The sequence below is a fragment of the Lepidochelys kempii genome, chromosome 7 (genome assembly GCF_965140285.1).
Source record: "Lepidochelys kempii isolate rLepKem1 chromosome 7, rLepKem1.hap1, whole genome shotgun sequence".
Lineage (NCBI taxonomy): Eukaryota > Metazoa > Chordata > Testudines > Cheloniidae > Lepidochelys > Lepidochelys kempii.
The window spans coordinates 5,524,500-5,548,203 of record NC_136386.1 but is presented as its reverse complement, the minus strand read 5'-3'; the positions used below and the strand labels follow the sequence as shown (position 1 = coordinate 5,548,203).

Sequence of the window (23,704 nt, the reverse complement as noted above, 5' to 3'; positions counted from 1 at the left end):
TTTCTTAAACATACATTTAACAAAAAAAGGAGTGGCAGAAATTGAAAAGTTCCATATACAGGGTCCAAAACATTCTGTTGGTGTGAAACTGCTTATCCATGCACTAAGTCACACAGGAACTGGTTAATCAAAATAATAATTAAAAAAATTCCTCTGGAAAAAATATACTAAAAACAAACGCTCTAAAGCATTACAAACAGGCAGTCTTGAAAATTTAGGAGTAATGTTACATGCATCATGATATACTGAATAATCTTTAGAAATCAGAATAAAACACTTCTGTTTCTCACCAAAATGCAGAAGAAAAATTCTATTCTACTTCATTATGTTATGCATATTACACAATACAGACTTAAGGCTACAAAATGCTTTTACCATTTTAGTACACATACAAACTACCATAAAGTTATCTATACAATACATACAACAATACTTCAGTTCACCACCTGTGATGAATACATCATCATCAGTTGTCTAGTGACAAAAATAACAAACTAGCCACCACCATCTGCTTCAATAGGTACCATTAGATCTTTGATTTACATTACATACTCTCTTGGAGTATTAATTTATTTAAACTTTCTTTACAAATCTGGTGCCACTGAAACCTAGTGTTGTTACACTGTCTACATATAAGGGGTGTAGGAATGCAAATTCTGTGAATGCTAAATTTGATTGGCAAATGAGGTGGGCCCACTCTGATTATAGCTCTGTTGCTGGCCATATTCACCCACTTGGCCATAGTTGGCTTGTTGGCCAAAGCCTGCAGGTTGGTTATATCCTCCAGTTGGACCATAGTTGTCTTGATTATAACCACCTTGGTTATAGCTGCTTGATTGTTTCTCCATGGTGTCTGGAGGGTGCCTCTGGCCTGAGGAATGCCACCCAGTCTCCTTAAAAACAAACCAAATATTTCCTGCCCAGAGAATAAAGTTCAAGAATCCAAAGACCTAAACAAGAATCAAAGCAATTCATGAGTACAAAGGCATGATTTTTGTGGCCCAGTATATATGTAATGTTCAGCTTTATCCAATACACTTCTTTTAATGAAATGAGCAAAGGCAATTTAAAGACAACCCTTCCCAAAAGGCTCAGGAAGCTACATGCTCAGCTGTGAAACAGGGGTCCATGCCTACCCCAAAATAGTCAAGGACTGAGGCTGTAAAGCCCATCTTTTTGCCCAGTTAGCTAAACCAGTTGGGGCTTGATGGGGATGGTGGTTTATAGGGGATGGGAGTTGGGAGGGAAAGCCTTGCCTATTTTGTTGGGTTGGTGGTTGAAGGTTTTGCTGTCGTCTTTGTAATATTAATTAGTGTTAGAGGCACTCATAATTTGCTGAAACTTAAACTTTGTATGGGAACGGGCCAGTCTGACAAATTTCAATTTTTTTTTTATGTGTCAAAATGTTCTCCCCCCACCCACCCTCGCCCTTTTCTAAATGAACAGTCCTGCTTCTCGCTTTGAAATGACTTGGCTTAGGAATTCAAAGTAAAAATTAAAGCCAAAATCGAAACAAAATTTCAATTGACCCAACCTGAATAGAGAAAAAAATGTCTAAATCGTGAACATTTTGCCAGGGCAGGAAGACCATTTTCCTCCCAGCTCTACATAAGACAAAGACAGAGTGTTTCTTTTTCAACATGTGATGGTAGATTGAAGCTGAAAGCAAAGAGACCCTTCATGGCCCCCAGGAAAGGCAGTGCGAGCGTGCACCGTACTAATTCCGGATTTTGTGTCTCATCCCGATGCTGCCGCTGCAGCCACCTTTGCTGGGCTTTGATGTTCCATCTGCAGAGCTCATTGCCGCTGAAGAAAACGCCTTTGCAGGAGAAGGCAATACACAAGCAGATACTGAATTACTGGTGGGGTGTATGGAAGGGTGCTCTTATGGACGGTCTGGCTTAGATCCTGGATGCATGGGGATGAGCATCCAGATGGATAAATAAGCAAAAGCTGGAGTGTCAAAGGAAGGGAAATGGCTTGTTGGCGGTTCAAAATTTAGCTAAGCATTGGAACCTTGGTCCGGAAGATCTTTGGTGCAGGGGCCATATCTACCTCGGTATGGCATAAATATTCTGCACATTAGAGCACCACACATGTGGGATATACATTCATAAAATCACACTTATTTTATAGGTGTATTCCCAATGTTCACTTCCAAAGCGAGCTGACTGTTGAATGAAACTACCTGTAAGTCAGTCTATAATTTTTCTCCATGGTAACTATCTCAGTGAGGCAGCATTTTCAGTCAAATCACTGGCAACATTTTAGGAACTTCCAAAGAAGCCAGTGGACCTACATTGATTTATACCAGCTGAGGATGTGGCCCAATCTGTATGTCTGGAGAGCTGAAAATACGTGCACACACTTTCATTGCCTGACAGTAAAAAAAATAAACAGATCTACTTACAACCGAAGTATTTAAGCTTGACATAACAGGGCTGCGCACAGGCATGCATTTGTTAGACTGCTGTTTGCAAGCCGACATCAGTAATAGCACTTCGTCTGGATCAGTAGCAACCTTTACATCAGACAGTCCCTTGGCCCAAGCAGACGAACCCACCAGCCACAAGAAGGAGAAGACCACTGTCACGATGAAGTCCTGTAAAACCAGATGAGACAAAAGCATTAGATAGATGGGTCAACTGGGCAGCGAAAGCATCAGAGGAAATGTATCAACAAATCAAACTTCAGATTATAGGACAGAAAGAGAGCTTTGTATTTCCTGGAAATAATATGGTGGTCTTAACCCACAGACAGAATTTTCAAAAGTGCTCATTGCCCCCAATTAGGTAGAGACTTTCAGTCCCTGGAAAAATCATGGAGCAGGTCCTCAAGGAATCAATTTTGAAGCATTTAGAGGAGAGGAAAGTGATCAGGAACAGTCAGCATGGATTCACCAAGGGAAGGTCATGCTGGACTAGCCTAATTGCTTTCTATGATAAGATAACTGGATCTGTGGATGAGGGGAAAGCAGTGGACATGTTATTCCTTGACTTTAGCAAAGCTTTTGATCCGGTCTCCCACAGTATTCTTGCCAGCAAGTTAAAGAAGTATGCGCTGGATAAATGGATGATAAGGTGGATAGAAAGCTGGCTAGATCATCAGGCTCAACAGGTAGTGATCAATGGCTCCATGTCTAGTTGGCAGCCGGTATCAAGCGGAGTGCCCCAAGGGTCAGTCCTGGGACCGATTTTGTTCAATATCTTCATTAATGATCTGGAGGATGGTGTGGATTGCACCCTCAGCAAGGTTGCAGATGACACTAAACTGGGAAGAGTGGTAGATAGGCTGGAGGGTAGGGATAAGATACAGAGGGACGATTGGAATTAGAAGATTGGGCCAAAAGAAATCTGATGAGGTTCAACAAGGACAAGTGCAGAGTCCTGCACTTAGGACGGAAGACCCCCATGCACTGCTACAGACTAGGGACTGAGTGGCTAGTCAGCAGGTCTGCAGAAAAGGACCTAGGGGTGACAGTGAACGAGAAGCTGGATATGCGTCAACAGTGTGCCCTTGTTGCCAAGAAGGCCAATGACATTTTAGGCTGTATAAGCAGGAGCATTGACAGCAGATTGAGGGACGTGATCGTTCCCCTCTAATCGACATTGGTGAGGCCTCATCTGGAGTACTGTGTCCAGTTTTGGGCCCCACACTACAAGAAGGATGTGGAAAAATTGGAAAGAGTCCAGCGGAGGGCAACAAAATGATTAGGGGGCTGGAGCACATGATTTATGAAGAGAGGCTGAGGGAACTGGGATTATTTAGTCTGCAGAAGAGAAGAATGAGGGGGGATTTGATAGCTGCTTTCAGCTACCTGAAGGGGGGTTCCAAAGAGGATGGCTCTAGACTGTTCTCAGTGGTAGCAGATGACAGAACGAGGAGTAATGGTCTCAAGTTGCAGTGGGGGAGGTTTAGGTTGGATATTAGGAAAAACTTTTTCACTAGGAGGGTGGTGAAGCGTTACCTAGGGAGGTGGTGGAATCTCCTTCCTTAGAGGTTTTTAAGGTCAGGCTTGACAAAGCCCTGGCTGGGATGATTTAGTGGCGGATTGATCCTGCTTTGAGCAGAGGGTTGGACTAGATGACCTCCTGAGGTCCCTTCCAACCCTGATATTCTATGATTCAATGAAATGAGCACAGATCCAATTTAAGTTTCTAAGTAAGTGGCCAGATTTTCAGAAGAATCTATCCAGCCTGCTGGATGCTGAACTATCTTGAAAATCTGTCCCTCAGTGTCACAACGCAGGCTGCTGGGTGGTGAGTGAATTTGTAAATCTGGCCCTGATTTAGATGTAAGAGCTGAACTCTCAGTCTGGCCATACAAGCAGTTCCACAAAATGCTTCTTCATTTTAGCTCAGTTACCATATGCTGTGTGCTTAGGGGTTCCTTTGCAAAATGCTGTCATTGTGCATCAGTGTTTCAGCTGAGCGCCCTCTGAAGCTGACTAGCCCGTTACTACTAGGAACAGCAAACCAACCAAACAAAAACGTTCCAAGGGCTTGATTCTGCAAGGTACCAAGCACCATTACCTACTTCCTGTCAATGTGAGGCCACAAGAGAATGAACTTCAGGGCTTTATGAGTCTCACTAATGACCGAAACTGCATTTATTCTGAACTGCTTTGCCAGTTTTCTGTTATGGATATGCCTATACACATACACACTCTCACTTTTTACAGGAACAAGTGACCAAACTCTATTGCTACTGTGTGGGTCTCGGGAGGAAAAAAAAGTGTTATTTTTCAAGCTTTTTATGTCCTGCTAAAACTAAGGAGCCATTCTACTGTCACTGTTCATCCCATCTGTCAGTCTGCAGCAGATGGTTGACGTGTTGCGAGTCTAACGCACAACTCATTACATGATTGTGTCTCGGTATCCCACCATCTCCCATGCAGGCTGCTTTCCCTCTCTTGCCCTTTCGCCTCCCTCCGGCCTTAACCTATAAGGGAGATATGACTGGACATGAAAGAACGCAATACAAAGTGCAGTATGGTGGGCTGACATGCAAAGCATAAGTGATTTTTAAATTTAGAGGAGGGTCACCTCCTCAGTAGCGCCCCCCCCCCCCGTGTCCTTTTAACACTGGAAGCCACTCAAATCCCTAAGCCACCCTTACAAGAAATAATGAGGAAGCGATTTCTTCACCCTCACAAACAGGATTAAATTTACTGCACCTCAATAGAATGCCAAAAGCTAGCTACATTTTTTTAATGGCAAACCTTTCTGACACATACAGGACTGCAGCAGCTAAATGGCCACGCTACAATGCTTTGATTTACACTGACCTTGCTTCTTGCTACCAAGAGGAATTCTCTTGACACTTGTGTTACGGAATTGATGACAAATATATCAACACCCAGGGGCTTCATGGTGGGTAAAAACGCTGGGCCTGAGAGCAATTCATTTATTCTCAAGCAAAAGATGTTATTCTTTGAAGCTTAAGTGGTAAAAAAACCCCACACTCTAGCTCCTATGGGTATGGTTTAAAGGCAAACATCTTCCTGAAAAATCGTAACTGGGGCTGAAACTGGTGAGATAATTGCTAAATTGACATTTAGTACAACTTGCATTTTATTTACTGAGGTCCACTCTTACAGGGCCTGGTATGTAATCTAATTGCACACCAAAATTGCACATAAAATGTCACATGGGGTTCCAATCCAAGCCTTTTTTATTAAGCATAATTTGTTTTTCTTAATTCTGCCAGAATTTTAATACCTTGGAAATTAAATCAAGCCGAGGAAGTCAAGGGTTTTTTTTTTAATAACATTGGGTAGAAATCTGAGGCGGGTAGAAGCAAATTGAGTGAAACTAACTTGATAATGAAGATTAAGCTTGCTAAGAAAGGAAAGCTTAACAACTGGCAAAGCACTTCATGCAGGTGCCTCCAGCCAGAGACTTTTCAGAGCTAGTGTAGTGTTCACTATCAATCAGGTGTGTTGGCTAATCCCTTTCCTTTCTCTAGCGTCATTTGGAACAAGAGCGGACAACACAGTCAGCTGAAATGTGCTGGATCCCTGAGCTGCAGTTTGTCGAATCCTGTGCGATTGTTCTGCAGCGGCACAGATGCTTTGGATTGGGAATGTATTAACACAAACAGGTTTTAAGCCGGTGCAGGCTAACCGTGATTTGGTCAAACGTCACTCTACAGCAGGTGGTACAAAGGGCAAGGCAGTCCGAGGTTGTAAAATGAGACCCCGATCTAGGGAGAGGGATACAGAAAAATGCCGCTCCAAACTGGGGCACAGAGCATGGGGAGAAAACGTACAGGAGGACAGGCACAACAGCCAGAAGGAGAATGTCAGAAGGTGGGGCTCTGGGAACCAGGGTGCTGAGTAAAAACCATTGCCCCATTCTAAATACCAGAAAAGGTGAGTCATGCCTGAAGCCAAACGGATTGTCTACATTGCAGGCCAAGAGGGTAATACAATGTGTGTTTTAATTGACACCTTTAGCAGGCCACAGAAGAGAGGCAGGTCCCAGCGTCCTTGGAGACCAGGATGCAAGGTCCCAAGACTTTGAAGACATGACTAGCTGGGTAGAAAGGAACAATTGCGTAAGTAGAACAACCTTATGTCTACCAAAGGTTTGTCAGTCTGGGCTGACCTTTGTGGTTTTGGCTAGAACCTGAACCCACTCTGATTTCAAGTGGGTTTGGGCTTCTGGCTGAATGTTTGCACAGCTCCAGGAGGAGCAGAGCTACAAGATAACAACATGCTGAAAATAAGAGAGAATTTCAAGCTAAGTTATTCTTGAGTTTAATGCTTAGCATGAAGATTTCTCCTTCGTAGTTAAAGCCTGAGTTTCTGCATTCTAAAACAAATCTTACATTTTGAATGTTTAATATCCCCTGAGCAATTTTTTTCTTTGGAACAAAATAAGCGTTTTTAGTAGCTAGCCCTCAACGATGTCTATGGATCACTCCAACGTGTATTGTTGCATGGTTACCGTTCACTCATCATTGCAAAGTTTCTCTCTCAAATCTCAGCTCATACACTCGGCTGTTTTCCAGCAGGTGCCTTTGGGAAAGAGGCAAGTGCTGCACAGTCTGGGAAAGCAGAAATCTTGAATTAAAATATACTGGGCAGATCCAAGAGGGTAATGTTAAGAATTGCATTTAATATTCATAGCACAATAGTTTGTTGTCTGGTTCTGAGTTTGGCAAAAAAATTCCTAATTGGAGCACTTTTATGACATTTTATTTTTTTTCAATGAAATTTTACATGATTTATCTTTTCTATTATGACTGAGAAACATTTTTTGGTGTCAAACTTGTGCCGCATTACTGTTTTTCAAATTTCAAGTTGCACTGCAATCGTTGTTGTGATTGATCACATTAGTCTCATAGTATTGATTCTGGGTCCCTTGCTGTCTAAATTGAGCTCAGGTGGCTAAGAGGGTTAGGAGAAGTTACTGTGAATGAATTTCTCAGAGGAAGTATCTGAATTTGGTGAGCTCTGAGTCAGTCAACAACAACAGAAGCTCTCCCATTGGTCTTCCCACCCCCCACCCCAGCCCAAAATAGCCAAAGATCGCTACCACAGCACTTCCTTGTGAAATTTGGAAAATGCAAAATTTCAACTTGAAACTGGAACTTATTAGAACCATTTCAGAGAGAGAGAGAGATGCAAAAACCACACAAATTGAACCGACAAAAAACTGTAGAACATCCTCCACCCATTGTACCAACCCTAGCAAGTTTGTCTAAGTTTTATGTGCAATTCAGTACCTGCTCATTACATGCATTTAACTCTCCTTTATCCATCTCACAAAGAAAAACGTATCACTCTTAACTGCAAAGAGACAGTAACTCTCCCTTGTTTTCAAGAAAAGCTTTTAGATTCTCTGTAGCATTTCCATTCATTAGTGCCCACTCCATAGATGTCTTGGTTTGACAAAATATATGTAAATATTTACAACACATCAGGGAGCACCTGTTTAAGTTGAAGATGCTAAATTCCATTTGCTCCCTGTTAATCTACTGACATGCAACTTGCATGCACACACACAGGACCACATCTTTAGCGGGTGCCAATCAGCATGGCTCTATTGAAGCTACACCAATTCATAATAGTTGTAGATCTCTCCCAGGTGCTCCAATCTGTTTACAATCATGCCACATAGACTATGCTTCACCAGGACGAACAGCAATTGATGCTCAATCTTTGTAGCCTTAATCCTTTCCGTGTGGATGGATCTCACTATCGTGTTAGCACACATGGTGCAAACAGCCCTCCAGCTCCTGTCCCACAGTGCAATGATCAGTGTGGAGATGGCCTGATTCCTAGGACGCCTCAATGAAAACTCAGCCTCTGTTTATTGGTTAATGGTGTGGAAGTTTGTTGCCAGCATGTACTAGAGGATAAAACCTTAAAATGAGCTGTCATAGGAGTGACTATGGCATTCACCCCACTGCCCTCAAAATACAAGAACAAGAGCATCTCTCAAACCAATGGCAGTCAAATTCACAAACGCTACTTTGCCATGAGTGTTGCCACCTTCCACACTTCAGTGTTGCGGGAGGTCACCAAGTCTGATGGCATCGAGGGATACTTTGATGAACAACAGCAACATTTGTACCTATGTATGTTAAGATAGGCACAATCACATAGCAGACTTTAGAGCATATGCATAAGAATGGTCACACTGGGTCCATCTAGCCCAGTATCCTGTCTGCCGACAGTGGCCAGTGCCAGGTGCCCCAGAGGGAATGAACAGAACAGGTAATGATTAAGTGATCCATCCCCTGTTTCCCATTCCCTGCTTTTGGCAAATAGAGGCTAGGGACACCATCCCTGCCCATCCCGGCTAATTGCCATTGATGGACCTCTCCTCCATGAACTTATCTAGTTCTTTTTTTGAACCCTGTTATAGACTTGGCCTTCACAACATCCTCTGGCAAGGATTGCCTTTCCATTCATTTCCAGAATACACACGTTCCTTCAGCCATACAAAGTGCCCCTTGTCTGGAGACAAAGTTAGCTCTATATTAGCATGTTCCAGTTTGGGGTGTAAACGTTCTCCTTTAGTACAATGGGGACAATAGTATTACCCTTCTCCCAGCCTATTTCTTGTGTATTTAGACTGTAAATTCTTCAGGGCTCGGGCAATTTCTTATGAAATAGAAGTGTAGGACAACGGGGCCCTGATCTTGGTATCATGGTTGGGGCCTCTGGGCACTGCTGTAATTCAAATGAATGAAAAATAACAATGCCTACCAGCACTTCCCTTTGAGGTGCTCCCCTGAACAAAAGATGTGACTCAGCTCTAAATTATAGCTTCCTTGCGGACACTTGGAAACCAGGCTTCCCTTGGGCGTAGATTCTTGCTTGAAGTTCTAGGACTGCATATGAGGTTTTTCTGTATTTATCAGAATGTCAGACTATTACTTGGATTTGAAAATTCATATTTACTAACCAATTGTCCTTAGAATGGATGTTCCGCACTCTCTCTCATTGTTCTTAGATTCAATAAGGAAGCACAATTTCAACCTCTACTGAAAGGTTTGCAATGTGCAAGGTAACACAATCCATTTTTCAGACTACTTTTTGAAAAACGGTAACAAACTATTCGGAAAATAAATGTACAGCCCCCTACTGCACGTGATCACATTCCTCAATGCCAAAAGTCACAGCTACACATGTCTTCACCTTCCCTTCTGTTAACCTTTAAAAGAAGCCTGTAAGCCTTTTTTTTTTTTAATTTCAGGTAATACATTGGCTACCTGTTTTTCCTCCTGTCATATAATACTGTTCTGAAAATACTTCCTGGATTGGTGAATTCCCCCCACATAAATCTGACCATGCTGGAGAGACATCACTTCTAGATCTGGCATAAGGTTTTCTACGAGATTTATATGCTTAGGGATAAGCAAAGGCTTGGAGCGGATTTGACAGAGTCTGAAAAACGATTTCCCCCTCAGTCAAAATTGATGCCTGTCTATCAGCAAATTCTCAGGATGAGGAAGCCCCTGAACCAGAGTATAAAGTTAAAGGAAAAGAAGTCCAGAGAGCTGGCTATATCCTTTTTGCCTTTTCACTGATGGAGCTTGCTAGCAGCCTGCCATATTCTGGTATGGAAACTCGCAAAGTTCTGAGGGCTCAGCGAAGAGGAAAATGAAGACTTTCCAGACTCTGCCTTTGGCCTGCAAGATGGGCATTTGTCTGTTCTTTCTCTTGCCCCTGCCCAAAGTAAATCTGCATTTTACTTGTTTTAAGCTATGGGTAACTGAAGCTTGGACAAGAGTGTAACTTCTTTGAATAGTAAAATAAAATAATACTTCAGGTGTGATGATTTAGCTCTGTGATGATAAACCATGATAGTTTGGAACATTAAGAATCTGACAGATACAGTTGGAACCTTCTTGGTTCGAAGAGACGACGCACATTCTATTCTAATAAAGCACGCAGTAAAACAGTCTTGTGTTTTAAAAACGAAATGACAAATACGGATTGGAAATGTCACATTGAAATGCACAGACTCCTTAAGTTGGTTGGTAGCTTTCATTTTCGTTTTAATTGTAAAGAGGCGATCATTGTTTTGTGTATTTGTTTTCTTCTCTGGATGTTTATGGGAATTCTTACTGATTTCTAAACTACAAAAGGAGGACAAAGTTTACAAATATGCAGCAGAGGATACCTTGTGAGGAAGAGAAAAATAGACAGTATTGTTTTAAATGGACATATTTGTAATTGTTACATACCATATGTAGAATACCAAATAACCTCCTGTTTGTTTTAATTATTCACTGAATTCCAGAGACTAAGGAAAGACCTCATCCTTTTGCATTTGGAAACTTACATCCACTAATTTTTATGTGTATTATCAATGGGATGTATCCACTGATCACTTTGTATGTGAGAAGTCTCTCTTCAGTTTTGTAATTGTTTTCATAGCCTGCATCAGTATCAGTTTTCTAATGCTCTTAGTAATTTGTGCAGTGATTGTAATTGATTTGAATATTAAAGTTACATTCAAGGATAATTACATGTATGTGATTTTTTAGGATGACCTATAACTCTCCCCCAGAAAACAGTAAAAGCAGATGAAGATACAATGTAATATAGCTGTCACATTACATATTCTAAGTGGTGTACACATGGAGAAGCTTGTGAAGAAAAACAAGACGATGGAGTGATAGCTACTGACTGATGCAGATTATGAATGTCCCCCAAACAGTTTCCCATTCAGGACTTGATGGAAATATCCCATTGCCTACCCCACATTCCCAAAAGCTTTGTATGGCTTAATTGGATTGGTTCCTACCTGCTTCTCAATGACTGAGAGTATATAGTTTTTCAGTACATTATTGAAATAGATGAGACTGGAATGCATTACAATTATCCAGCCTGATTCTGATCTCAGACCAGTGTATGTCAGGAGCGACTCCCTGCAAGATAATAGAGTCACTCCACTGTAATGTGCTCAGAAACAGGGCCATCAGCCTCAGATTAGATACCTGCCCTGAGTAATGGATGTCTCAGAAAATTACTTTTTTTTTTTTTTTTTGGTAAATCTCAGAATGAGACTCTATGCCCATTAGAGTCCAGGTCACCTGTGTAATTAATTCCTTTAAAAATATTCCTGGCTGTTGAATACTAATCTGTCACTCAAATAGCTTTTCCTTTATATTTGTTCCCCTACTTTTTCATTCCTTGAGATGGACCCAGACTTATATTTAGAATGTGCATGTTATTTAGGATTTTGAAAGAAAATGAAGTTCATCTGCAGAGTCAAATGTGACTGATGCTTATAATTAATTATTAACAAACAGCTCAGTACATACTGTGCATACTTATTACATCCAAAAAACTATGTTAAAAGAACATTGCGGTTGCAAAGTCAAGCACCCAAAAGTCAGGAAATGCCAGAATTAAGACTGCTCTTGTCCCCTCTGCCCTGTCTTCTGCTCCCTTTACTCCTGTCCCCCAGTCATGGCTCTCTTTCCAATCCCTGCTCCCTCTCCCCTTCCTCTTTTTCTCCCATCTGCATTTGAGTCAGGTAGCTCCCGCCTTCTCTGCCACACTGTCTGGGTGGGGGCCTGCATTGAGAGAAAGGAGAGACAGGCTCCCTGCTTTCAGTTCCTGTGCCCGGTACCACAGAGGCCAGGAGTCAGAGGAAACAATTACAGGGAAAATCCAGCACAGCCTTGGCTAGAGCCTGCTCAATTGCTCTGTGAGGATAAGCCCAAGTTCAGTGTGGTCAGCATGCAGGAGCTGAGGGGGGACAGAGCATACTTAGTGCAGAAGGAATCTATATAAGATTCTAGGATTGTCACCGGGTGTCACTCTGAAGCCCAGAATGTCTGTTGAGTCTGTGTGAAGCAATGGAAAGCGCAACAAGCTTAGCTGAGAACAATTTTGTCTAGGTTATCACCAACTTGAATCATCCCTGGGATTGGCAGTCTGTTACTCTCCCATTTTAAGTTCTCAGGCATTTTGCCTTTACAAACTACACGTGTACATTGTACAGCTACAGTAAGGTATGTATCTATTCTATGCCACAAGTCTTAGACCACTCAGAGATAACTCAACCAATCACAAACCCTAACTCTACAGCAAGCAACAATTTCATTGGCTGCATGAAGGAAACGGCACAGATGGTGGATTACTTTGTGCCTCTGTGTGACACAGCACAGGCTTTCAGACACTGGCACAAGTCCACGTAGACAATTTCAGACAATTTAGCTGTCAATCACTCACAAGTCTCTACTGAGTAGGTGCAAACTGAGATTTTTCAGAGGCTTATAGCTTGGTCCAATGTGGGCATATCTTCAAAGGAGTGACAAAAAGCACAACCCTGACCCCAGGCAGTGCTAGAGCGTCTCAATGAAATGGCTGTACGAATTTTTTTAACATGGAAAAACAATGTATTTTTCCAAAACATTGTTCTCAGAAGCAATTGAACCAGTAGTGCTGAAACTTTTCAAAAAAGTTCAACCTTAGGCAGACGCCTTGCATGGAAAATTTCAACCTAAATGGTTAAAATTTGGTAGAGTAATAAGTCACTGAAAACAGGGGCTTATAATGGAAACTTTACTGATAGGCATCACTACCTGCATTGTCTTTAACATTATCAACAGACTGGTGGCAGAGGGAACTGAAATCTTCCGTTATTGGAAATATTGAATCCCAATAATGCTTGATTTCTTACTGTTCTGTCCTTTTCAAGAAAATATAAGCTTCAATTAAAGTGATGTTTATTGAGAACCTAACACACAAACATGTATATTTGTACAAATAATTTATACTATCTAATGATTTCTGGGTTGTCACGGTAATAAAGATTGCTTTTTCATACTATTTAAAACCTTTAATTACCAAAATATATGCTATGTAATTTTCTTGTTCCTGCAAGGAATTAAAATATTGAATTTGTTCTATTGATAATATACTTTACTTTAAATTAGGCTCAATGCAATTTGATTCCCTGGCAGTGCTCCTATTGTCTATTTCAGGGTTTCTGTCCTTTTTTTAAAATTTCGAGTGACACAGCTTTTTCCCCATTTTTCCTATAGAATTTATTTTAAAACCCTGAAAAAAGAAAAAAGCAGCTCCCTGAAGCATGAAGTTTAAAGGCGGGAGTAATCACAGAATGAACAAATGTCAATTCAAGAGTGAGAGTGAAGTTTAAAAGGGGTGGGGGTTTTTGTTCAAGGTCAGGCTGGGATCAGGGACAAGAACAAAGGTGAAGACTGAAATCATGATCATCTTCTACCTGCAGGAGCAGGAAAAAAATGCATTATAGAAATGGCACTAGGAGTGCCTGTCCCCGGTGATTAGAGGAAATAACTGACAATTGCTCTATGTATCTCTAGTGATGTGAACAGGAGGCCTCTTAGATTGCTTCATCGCTGCTCAGAACATTCTAGAGTTGTAGAATAATGGTCTTTGGGAGGATCAGCATCTCAGGGATCAAAGGTAGCCATACATCTGGATAGATCTTCCTGGATACTACATTCCTCTGCAACATCAACCTGCAGCTGAAAGGTGTGTTACAGGCTTTTCACTGCCAGTATTTCACCGTTATATGGGCTACATGGACTTGTGCCATAAAGGATACTGGTTTGCACTTTTAACTTTCATACTGGGAAGTAAACTCAAATGATATAGGCCCTTGAATGAGGTCTGGCTATGCCTGCTTTTTCTTCCTTTGTAGATTCTGCCTCTTGGGCTCTCTGTTTTGATGATATTTTGCCATTGTACAGAGCAGGGATTTTAATGTCTTCCCTCCACTTGTCTTCCTATGTCTGCCTTCTTTTGGAACCAGTAGATGGTTAGGGGGAGCAACTAGGCCTGAAGGTGAAAAGAACGGAGACTAACTGGCCACCTGATTGCTGACGTTCTTTTGCTTCTTTGTGCCTTACCACTCCACTAACTCCTTCAGGTAGAGATGTTTTAAATTACTGTCTCTCAAAATCACTTCTCTTTTCCACTGGGCTTAGTGACTGAGGCATTACTTCCATTTTCTCCCTCTCACTTGGAGAGGTGGCAGATTCTCCACAATTGACTAGGAGATGTGTTTCTGGCTGAAATGGGAAGGGCAGGGTTACTCAGTGTTGATTTGTGCCACCCAGGTTATCTCTGTAATAGAAATTGGTCTCTCCAACCTGTAGAGAAGATTAAGAACTAGTTTGTTTTCTTTGAGGAAACCTCTTCAGGAATTCTCTGTTGCCAGCATCCAAACACTCCCAATCAATCTCATTGCATGTACAAATTATTAATTTTATTATTTATTTATATTATGGTAGTGCCTAGGAACTCTGGTCTTGGACCAGAGCCCATTGTGGTAGGCGCTGCACAAACACAGAACATAAAGACAGTCTGTGCCCCAAGGAGCTGGACAGATGGATAGAGACAGGCAGGGAAGTACAAGTACTCAGTGAGATAACCAAGAGGGTCAATAATTGTCTGCATAATTTTGTAATGGTTACTATGCTCCCAACCATGCTGTGTAAATGGACAGGCCAGTTAAAAGTTGCATTTAATGATATTTCCAAGAGAAAAAATCTCAGCAAGTTACTAGAACTTCTCTGAAATTTTCATGTGTATTCATTATTAAGATACCCAGCAAGATGTGATGCTCCAATGACACTTCATAACAATATTCAGCACCAACAGCTGGTTACATCTTTAAAACACCGTGCAAATGGACGGCTTAATATTTAGAACACCCATATGAGTAATGTAAATTATCCTTGTTTTACAGATGGAAAAACTGTGAACAACAACTTTAGCCACAGAAGCCTATTAAATTTAACCCCTGGACTCCATTACAATTGGTTAAATAGAACACAGTGAATTAATACTAAACTGTTACCCGTGACTGCATCACGGATTTTGAATGAATTTTGGAAGCAATATGGCAGTGATATTCTTAACAGTAAAATATCATGCAAAAAACAAACTACATGGTATTCTGAGATTTTAGTATGATTTTTCCACTCTCCTTGTGTAAGTTATTTTCTGTGGTGATTGGAGTTGGTCAAAAAATGTGAATTATTTTCCACAACAAAATTGAAACCAAAATTTTTCATTTTGTTCAGATTTTTTCCTGTGGAATATTCAGATTTCTGATTAAGCAACTTGAAATAAAAAAGTACTTAATTCAAATAAAATCAAATGGAATCAAAGCAAAAAATGTTTGGATTTCGCTTTTTTTTTTAAGGGATTTCCCCTCCTTCTCCCTCACCTTTTCCAGTAAATGTTTTGCCCTCCAGTGTGAAAAGAGGAAAAGGAGAGACAAAAACCCCAAACCCAAAACACTTGCATTTTTATTTCATTAGATGGGAATTGAAACTAATATTTTTTTTATTTTAAAACAATTTGTCAAAATGTTGGAAATTCTGAATGTTGCAAAAAAGTTGAATAGCTCAAAATAGACATTTTTTTTAAGAAAAATTTTTCAGCCAGCACTAAAAAGACATTAATGCTACCTTCCCATTTTTCTTCTTTCATTACTTTTATTCTAGATATTTCCTTTAATAGGTACATCCCTTCTATATTGGTAATTTATAGTATTTTGCTTTTATTTACCTTGTGTTTTTATTATGCATGTAAAACTATGAGTCATTGTAGAAACAGTTCTGAACCAAATAGCCTGGATCCCTCCCCCCGCCAGCCTCAATGAACTTTAGGGCATTTGAAATCCAGAGCTAAATTTTTTCCCTTAAGCTCCTCTCTAATTTAATTGTTCTCCGTAGCCTTATGTTTCACAACTCACCCTAGTATATCTTTTTTCTCCTCTACAATCTTTGGAGGGAAGAATTCTATATGTTAATAAGGAGACAAGACACAAGTGGGTTCCCATAAAAGCTTGCACATTCACAGAACCAATTAAATGAGAGTGTAGCGTGAGGCTCAAACATGCAGAGATTATCTGAATAAACAGACCAAAGTGCATCTCACGATTCACGATGCATTCAAGTGCAAATGAAACCCAGGAAGAAAAGGATCCTAAAAGACTGATTTATTATGAAGTGGTTATTTAATAGCCATTGATTTTTATTCTGACCTCACAAGAATCAATCTTTGTAGAGAAACAACCACAGCTATGGTGCACTGAAGCAGCAGCTACAAAATGCTGTTAGCTTAAATAGGGGGATAAACTAAGACCCAGTATGGAACTGTGCACCTGAGTATGGGGAACTCAGCATGGAGGACAGTGTGATGCTGCAGAACCAGCCCCAGAAACATTCCACAAATAATGTGACAAAACCCCATCCCAGGGAGCAAAATATTTCTAGCTGACTACACAGTAGCTTAGGCCTCTGTCGCATTCTCAACACATCTACAGCAAATAATGGTCTAAAATTTAGATGTAGATGTAGCTGCTAAATCATCAAACAAGGTGTCTTCAGGGTTAAACTTGGATTCCAAGGCATCATTTTAGTGGCCTGTTAGGGTCACTCTAAGGGGATCTGTATTGCTCCTAGAGATTTATTTTCTCCCTCTGCTTTTCTGCCTGCCTACTTCTTCCTGGCCTCAGCAGTCTCTCCTTCCCAGAGCATCCATTCACCACTACCCCACCTTCTACCAGTAGCTTCACACTAAGGACCCAACCCTGAAAACACTTACAACACAATTGAAAAGTCTCATTGAAGTCAACGGGCATAATGTACCACACATACTCACAGGATTGAGACCAAATTATATTTATATGGGCCATGTGTTTCCATCATCCCTATTCTCATGGTCCCAAATGATTAAATCAACATTGAAGTATCAGAGTCAAGAGCTGCACAAGGAAGTGGAACACTCATCAATTCTCCAACAAGACAACAAACACAAGCACCAAAAATCTAACAGGAAAAAGACAGATTTGAGGACACTGAAAATTTCCACTTACAATTAGAGGCCCCCTGTTGTTTTCACGATATTTGTTCTGGAAGAAAATGTAAACAACAGTGGCTGCCAAGGAATAGAGGAAAGCAAAGACCGCGATAGTGACGAAGAATTCTGCAGAAGAAGAGAAGTCCCCTATTAGCGAGAGCGTTTCTCGTCGTTTGCCTTCGCAGGTGGGAGCATCAAAATTCACCTGATGCAACCTAAAAAATCCAAGACAGGAGAGGTGAATTGAAAAGGCCTAGGCATTTGTTACCTACTAGTGACATGGTTACATCCGAGCTGTATTTTCATTGCTTTAAATGCTGACATATATAAGTCTCAATCCTATAAACACTTGTGTGTGTAAGCAGTCCCATTGATTGAGTTCAGTGGAGCTTTTCACACGCTTAAGGTTACTCATATGTGAACATAAGAATGGCCATATTGGGTCAGACCAAAGGTCCTTCCAGCCCAGTATCCTGTCTGCCGACAGTGGCCAAGGTCAGGTGCCCCAGAGGGAGTGAACCTAACAGGTAATGATCTAGTGATCTCTCTCCTGCCATCCGTCTCCACCCTCTGGCAATCGGAGGCTACGGACACCATTCCTAGGGACACCATATGTGGAAGTGTTTGCAGGATTGGGAACGGAATCACATAAATTAAAGCCTTTAAATCAACTGCATCATAAACAAATATTAGCTTTAAGTAAGAATATTTCAACATTTTTGCACAAACATCTGAGATAATGGTGAAGTCCTATGGGGAAAAGTAAAATTTACTCTTGTTCATCTAAGCAATAAAACCCAGATTTTTCACTTTTGCAATCATTAAGGAGAGGAAACATTACAAAACTGGGTGACTCTTGATTTCTTGAGAACAATTAATTCAGCACAAAAATTGCTTGCAATCTAATCCAGAATGAAAGACAAAGACCGTGCAGTTTGCTGGTTTAATAAATCATTCAAGCAAGCTCAGGTCTTGAGTTCAGCTCTGTAAATTGCATAGTGGATCTTTCACTCATGACTGTGTGATATGTGGCATTTTAACATAAAAGGCTTTTAAAATGGGGACACCATTCCTAGGGACACCATATGCAGCAGAAAATCTGTGTGTGTGAGAGAGTGCACAAACCAGTCACTACTGACTCAGCTCTAAATTGCACCAGCATTTCCCATGAAGAGATTGTCCCCTCTGTTCAGCCAATACCACCTGCCTCGAATCATGCCATGGAAAGATGTTTGCAAGCCCAGGAAGAAGCACATTGTGAGCCAACACTCCCCCTGGCTTGATGCATTGGGTTCTGTTATCCAACACTGGCATGAACAGAGGTTAAGGTTGGGACTGTGTGTGTGGGGGGTTATTTTTAATATTACCGCTTCCCAACAAAGGCCAGTTAAAAGATCTCCCCATGGTTTGGGAAGCCAATCAATCTCCCCTCGCCATTCCGCTCCAAAATCATCTGTGTCACAGCCGATCTGGAACACTGGAAAGTGTCAACTGGCACTCAACTCCGAACACTTACGTAGCTGTAGCTCTATTCCCATCACCGCCCCGTGGCAAGGACTCAGGCACCAAGTATTTGAAGAGATTCCAGTAAGCAGAAAATCCAGTCCTTGATGCCGCTGTGCAGGGGCCGCTTTGACTGGCTGACAGGGGCTGTGCTGAATGTCAGACAGACTTCTAGCTTTCCCAGCCTGCCTCAGGAAAGCCAAAGAGCCCCCTTTCTTGCAGCATGAAAAGGTGACCCTATGATATGATATACTCCAGAATACTCTCCCCCAAAGAACTCCACACATAGGGCTAGCCCACAGCAAAGAAGAAACAGACTAACAAGGCACTATGGTGTGAGTAGCTCATGGAATGGAATGTAGCCCAATGTAAAGAGAAATGGTAAGAGATGCCTCGACTTTAATGGTCCCAGACTGCAAGTCACCACCACAACAACTGGGTTTAGACAGAAACCTAATCCCGTTAACTCAGTGTCTTATAGTAACTTGGAAATCAAACAGCATTAGAATGCAGGAACAGAGCACCAGGCAGAAGTAATGCTGCACGAAGAGCTGGCACAACCATGGCTGTATGCCCTAGTCTGTTACATAGGAAGGGGGCTCTGGGGTAATAGATATTGGGCGGTTAGGAAAGCTAATCTAATGAACACAACCGAAGAGCAGATTAAGGAGGGCACAGCAGAGGTGCAGATACAATTCTGAGGGTCTAGGAAAGGTGGGGGGGACAGAGCTATTACAGAGGTACCAGCAATTTCCAAAAGCGGTTATGATCTGAAACTAAGAAAGGGCTGAGCCTCTGGGAGACATTCCTTAGCATTGCGGGTAATTAACGTGTGGAACTGAGTGTCAAAGGTAACAGCAGTCATGAATATATTTGTAACTAAAGAGAATTAGGCCCTTAGAGGAAAACAAGGGATCCAAAGTAGAACTCTCCCACGGCAGATTAATGGACATTAGTGGATTGCATGGCTTTTTCCTCTTGTAAGCCAAACAAAACCTAACTACATGCACAGAAGGAACACTCTCATTGGCTGATGCATAAAGATATTTACTTGCTGCAGACATATTCTTCACTGAGCTCCTGCTGCTATAACCTTGGGATGGCTAAAATAATTCATTTGTCTCCTTAGATTGCAGCATTCTGGAGATATACAGTAACAGACGCTCTTGTCCCCCATCAGCCAACAAAGTCTGATTAAAACTGAATATATAAGAGAGATACTGAACATATTCCGACAGTTTTCTGACTTGCTTTTAAAGCTTCCTGTCTCTATTATGCAAACATTTTTCATCAAGGCTTATGGTCTTCCCCTGGAAAAATAAAGCATCTCCTAGTGCCTGTCTCTGGGATTTTGCAAGTCCTGGAGACAAAAGGTTTTGTTTTTTTAAAAACATAACCAGGGTTAGAATGTTCCCAAGGTGGCCTGGCCATGCACAGAAAAATAATCTCCAGTCAGCAACCAGCAATAAACACGTCCCTTGCACACCTTTGCTTATGTACCGTACCTATCCAGAAGGCACACTGGAAATAAAGACTTGATTCAAAGCCTATTCGAATCAACAGGAATCTTTGCATTGATCTCAGTGGGCTCTGGATCAGCTATTAAGCATGACCATCCTCTCATTCCACAAGCAGGGTACATTTGTTAAACGTGCTAGGCTGACATTCTTAGAGGGGAAATCCTTTATTTATCCATAGAACAGGAACAGCACAGTAGCTGCTCTCCAAGCTTCCTTGATGGTATTTTGCCAATGTATCTTAATTGTGATCTACTCAGGGGAACCACTACTAGGAATAGTTCAGTCTCCAATGCCCATTTGGTCCTCAGCCCCTCTGACCCTGACAGTAAAGTTGCCAGTTATTTATCTAAGCTCAGTTTCCTGAATGCTTGTCTAGGACTTTATGGGTCTGAAATACTGCAGGAAATGTTGTTATATCTCAAATATGACTCTGAAGCAACTGTGGTGATGTTTTAATGACAACCACTGAGGGAGTTTGATGCATATATTTACCAGCTGGGCAGAGCGAAGGCTTTGTCCTCTAATGGTGAAGAATGAAATTATTAAGAGACTGGCTTTGCTCTGAGGATCGGAGCCATCTGGGCAGTTTTTATGCTAACACCTGTTAAACAGACTTGCAAAGACACAAGACCATGACTTGTAAATTTCACTTCAGCCCCAGCATTAGCTTTTTAAGCATCATGGAACTGTGCTTTATTAAACCATGAAGAAAAAGAAAGAATGAAGAGGTAATATTAGCAGTCTGCTGACATTTTATCATTTTAAAATATGTATCCAGCTCTTTCTTTTCCTCTTGCAGTCCCGAAATAACATTTTGAGGCAATTAACCTGGGTAGCAAACAGCTGACCAAAGGTAAAGTAACTAAAGGACATGATTCTCACCACATTTAAGGATCAGTCCTGCAAAGTTTCCTCCAGTGCATCTCAAGCTGGGTGCCTGATCCTCAGCTGGTGCGAATCAATTTCACGTCATTGAAGTCTGACGATCTGGCCCTGAGTCTCTCAAAATGATTTTTGCAAGCCTGATGGGATTTTTGAAAACTAATTGATATAATTTCTCTTTTATACCCCCCATTAACCCTTACTGTGTCCTTTGATCTGACCCATGATAGGCCTGAAGCTTTTGTTTTAAATTTCTAATCCCTGCATCTCTCTGGCAGTACCTTCCTGACCAAGTGTCTTACAGAGATACTGGATACACTGTGATCACACCAGCCTTCTTTCATTACCTTATTTTTACTCATGAGCTTCTATGTTTAGATTTTCCGAGCCCCTAAGAGAGCCTGCAGTAATTGGTGCCACTTGTGGCCACTTAACCTCAGCCCAAACCAGCAATCTATAGATCAGCTGTGCAGAAGGGCTCAAAAATAGACCATGACTCAGTCCTAGCAGGAGGAAGATAGATAATCCTCACATATAGGTGATTAGGCAGGATTATTACCATTGCAGGATTTGTTCTGGATGTTCAAAATAAAAAAAAAAAAGAGTCCTACAAAAAATGGAAACTAGGTCAAATTACAAAGTATGAATATAAACAATTAACACAAGTATGTAGGGACAAAATTAGAAAGGCCACGGCACAAACTAGATCAAACTATCTAAAGATATAAAAGGTAACAAGTAAACATTCTACAAATACATTAGAAGCAAAAGGAAGACCAAGGACGGGGCAGGCCCATTACTCAATAAGGGGGGGAAACAATAACAGAAAATGGGGAAATGGCAGAGGTGCTTAATGACTTCATTTCGGTTTTCACCAAGAAGGTTGGTAGTGCCTGGACGTCTAACGTAGTTCATGCCAGTGAAAATGAGGTAGGATCAGAAGAGGCTAAAATAGGGAAAGGACAAGTTAAAAATTACTTGGACAAGTTTGGACCTGATGAAATGCATCCTGAAATACTCAAGGAGCTGACTGAGGAGATATCTGAGCCATTAGCTATTATCTTTGAAAAGTCATGGAAGACGGGAGAGATTCCAGAAGACTGGAAAGGGGCAAATATAGTGCAAATCTATAAAAAGGGAAATAAGGACAACCCAGGGAATTAGACCAGTCAGCTTAACTTCTGTACCCAGAAAGATAATGGCGCAAATAATTAAGCAATCAATTTGTAAACATCTAGAAGATAATAAGCTGATAAGTAACAGTGAGCATGGATTTGTCAAAAATAAATCATGTCAAACCAACCTGATAGCTTTCTTTGACAGGGTAACAAGCCCTTGTGGATAAGGGGGAAGTGGTAGACGTGGTATATCTTGATTTTAGTAAAGCTTTTGATACTGTCCTGCTTGACCATCTCATAAATAAACTAGGGAAATGCAACCTAGATGGAGCTACTATAAGGTGGGTGCATAACTGGTTGGAAAACCATTCCCAGAGAGTAGTTATCAGTGGTTCACAGTCATGCTGGAAGGGTATAACGATTGGGGTCCCGGAGGCATCGGTTCTGGGTCTGGTTCTGTTCAATATCTTCATCAATGATTTAGATAATGGCATAGAGAGTACACTTATAAAGTTTGAGGACAATACCAAGCTGGGAGGGGTCGTGAGTGCCTTGGAGAATAGGATTAAAATGCAAAATGATCTGGACAAACTGGAGAAATAGTCTGAAGTAAATAGGATGAAATTCAATAAGGACAATTGCAAAGTACTCCACTTCGGATGAAACGATCAGCTGCACACATACAAAATACGGAATGACTGCCTAGGAAAGAGTACTGCAGAAAGGGATCTGGGGGTCATAGTGGACCACAAGCTAAATATAAGTCAACAGTGTAACACTTGCAAAAAAAGCAATCATCATTCTGGAATGTATTAGCAGGAGTGTTGTAAGCAAGGCACGAGAAGTAATTCTTCCACTCTATTCTGCTCTGATTAGGCCTCAACTGAAGTATTGTGTCCAGTTCTGGGCACCACATTTCAGGAAGGATGTGGACAAATTCAAGAGAGTCCAGAGAAGACCAACAAAAATGACAGAAGGTCTAGAAAACATGACCTATGAGGGGAGATTGAAAAAATTGGGTTTGTTTAGTCTGGAGAAGAGAAGACTGAGAGGGGACATGATCACAGTTTTCAGTATGTAAAAGGTTGTTACAAGGAGGAGGAAGAAAAAAATTGTTTTTCTTAAACTCTGAGGATAGGACAAGAAGCAATGGGCTTAAATTGCAGCCAGGAAGGTTTAGGTTGGACATTAGGAAAAACTTCCTAACTGTCAGGGTGGTTAAGCACTGGAATTGCCTAGGGAGGTTGTGGAATCTCCGTCACTGGAGATTTTTAAGAGCAGGTTAAACAAACACCTGTCAGGAATGGTCTAGATAATTAGTCCTGCCACGAGTGCAGGGCACTGGTCTA

The 23,704-nt window shown here is 41.2% G+C and overlaps 1 protein-coding gene across 1 annotated transcript in view; it reads right to left on the bottom strand.

Annotated features, from left to right (window-relative positions):
• Positions 1 to 562: 562 nt before the first annotated feature.
• The window catches only part of SYNPR (synaptoporin), a 175,586-nt gene continuing 152,444 nt past the window's right edge, over positions 563 to 23,704 (bottom strand). Inside the window, exons 4-6 of the mRNA XM_073350984.2 lie at positions 17,349 to 17,547; positions 2,411 to 2,602; positions 563 to 950 (exon numbers count right to left, since the gene is read on the bottom strand). Of these exons, the coding sequence (XP_073207085.1) occupies positions 666 to 950; positions 2,411 to 2,602; positions 17,349 to 17,547 (676 nt within the window). The 3' untranslated portion in view covers positions 563 to 665. The remainder of the gene's footprint in view (positions 951 to 2,410; positions 2,603 to 17,348; positions 17,548 to 23,704) is intronic.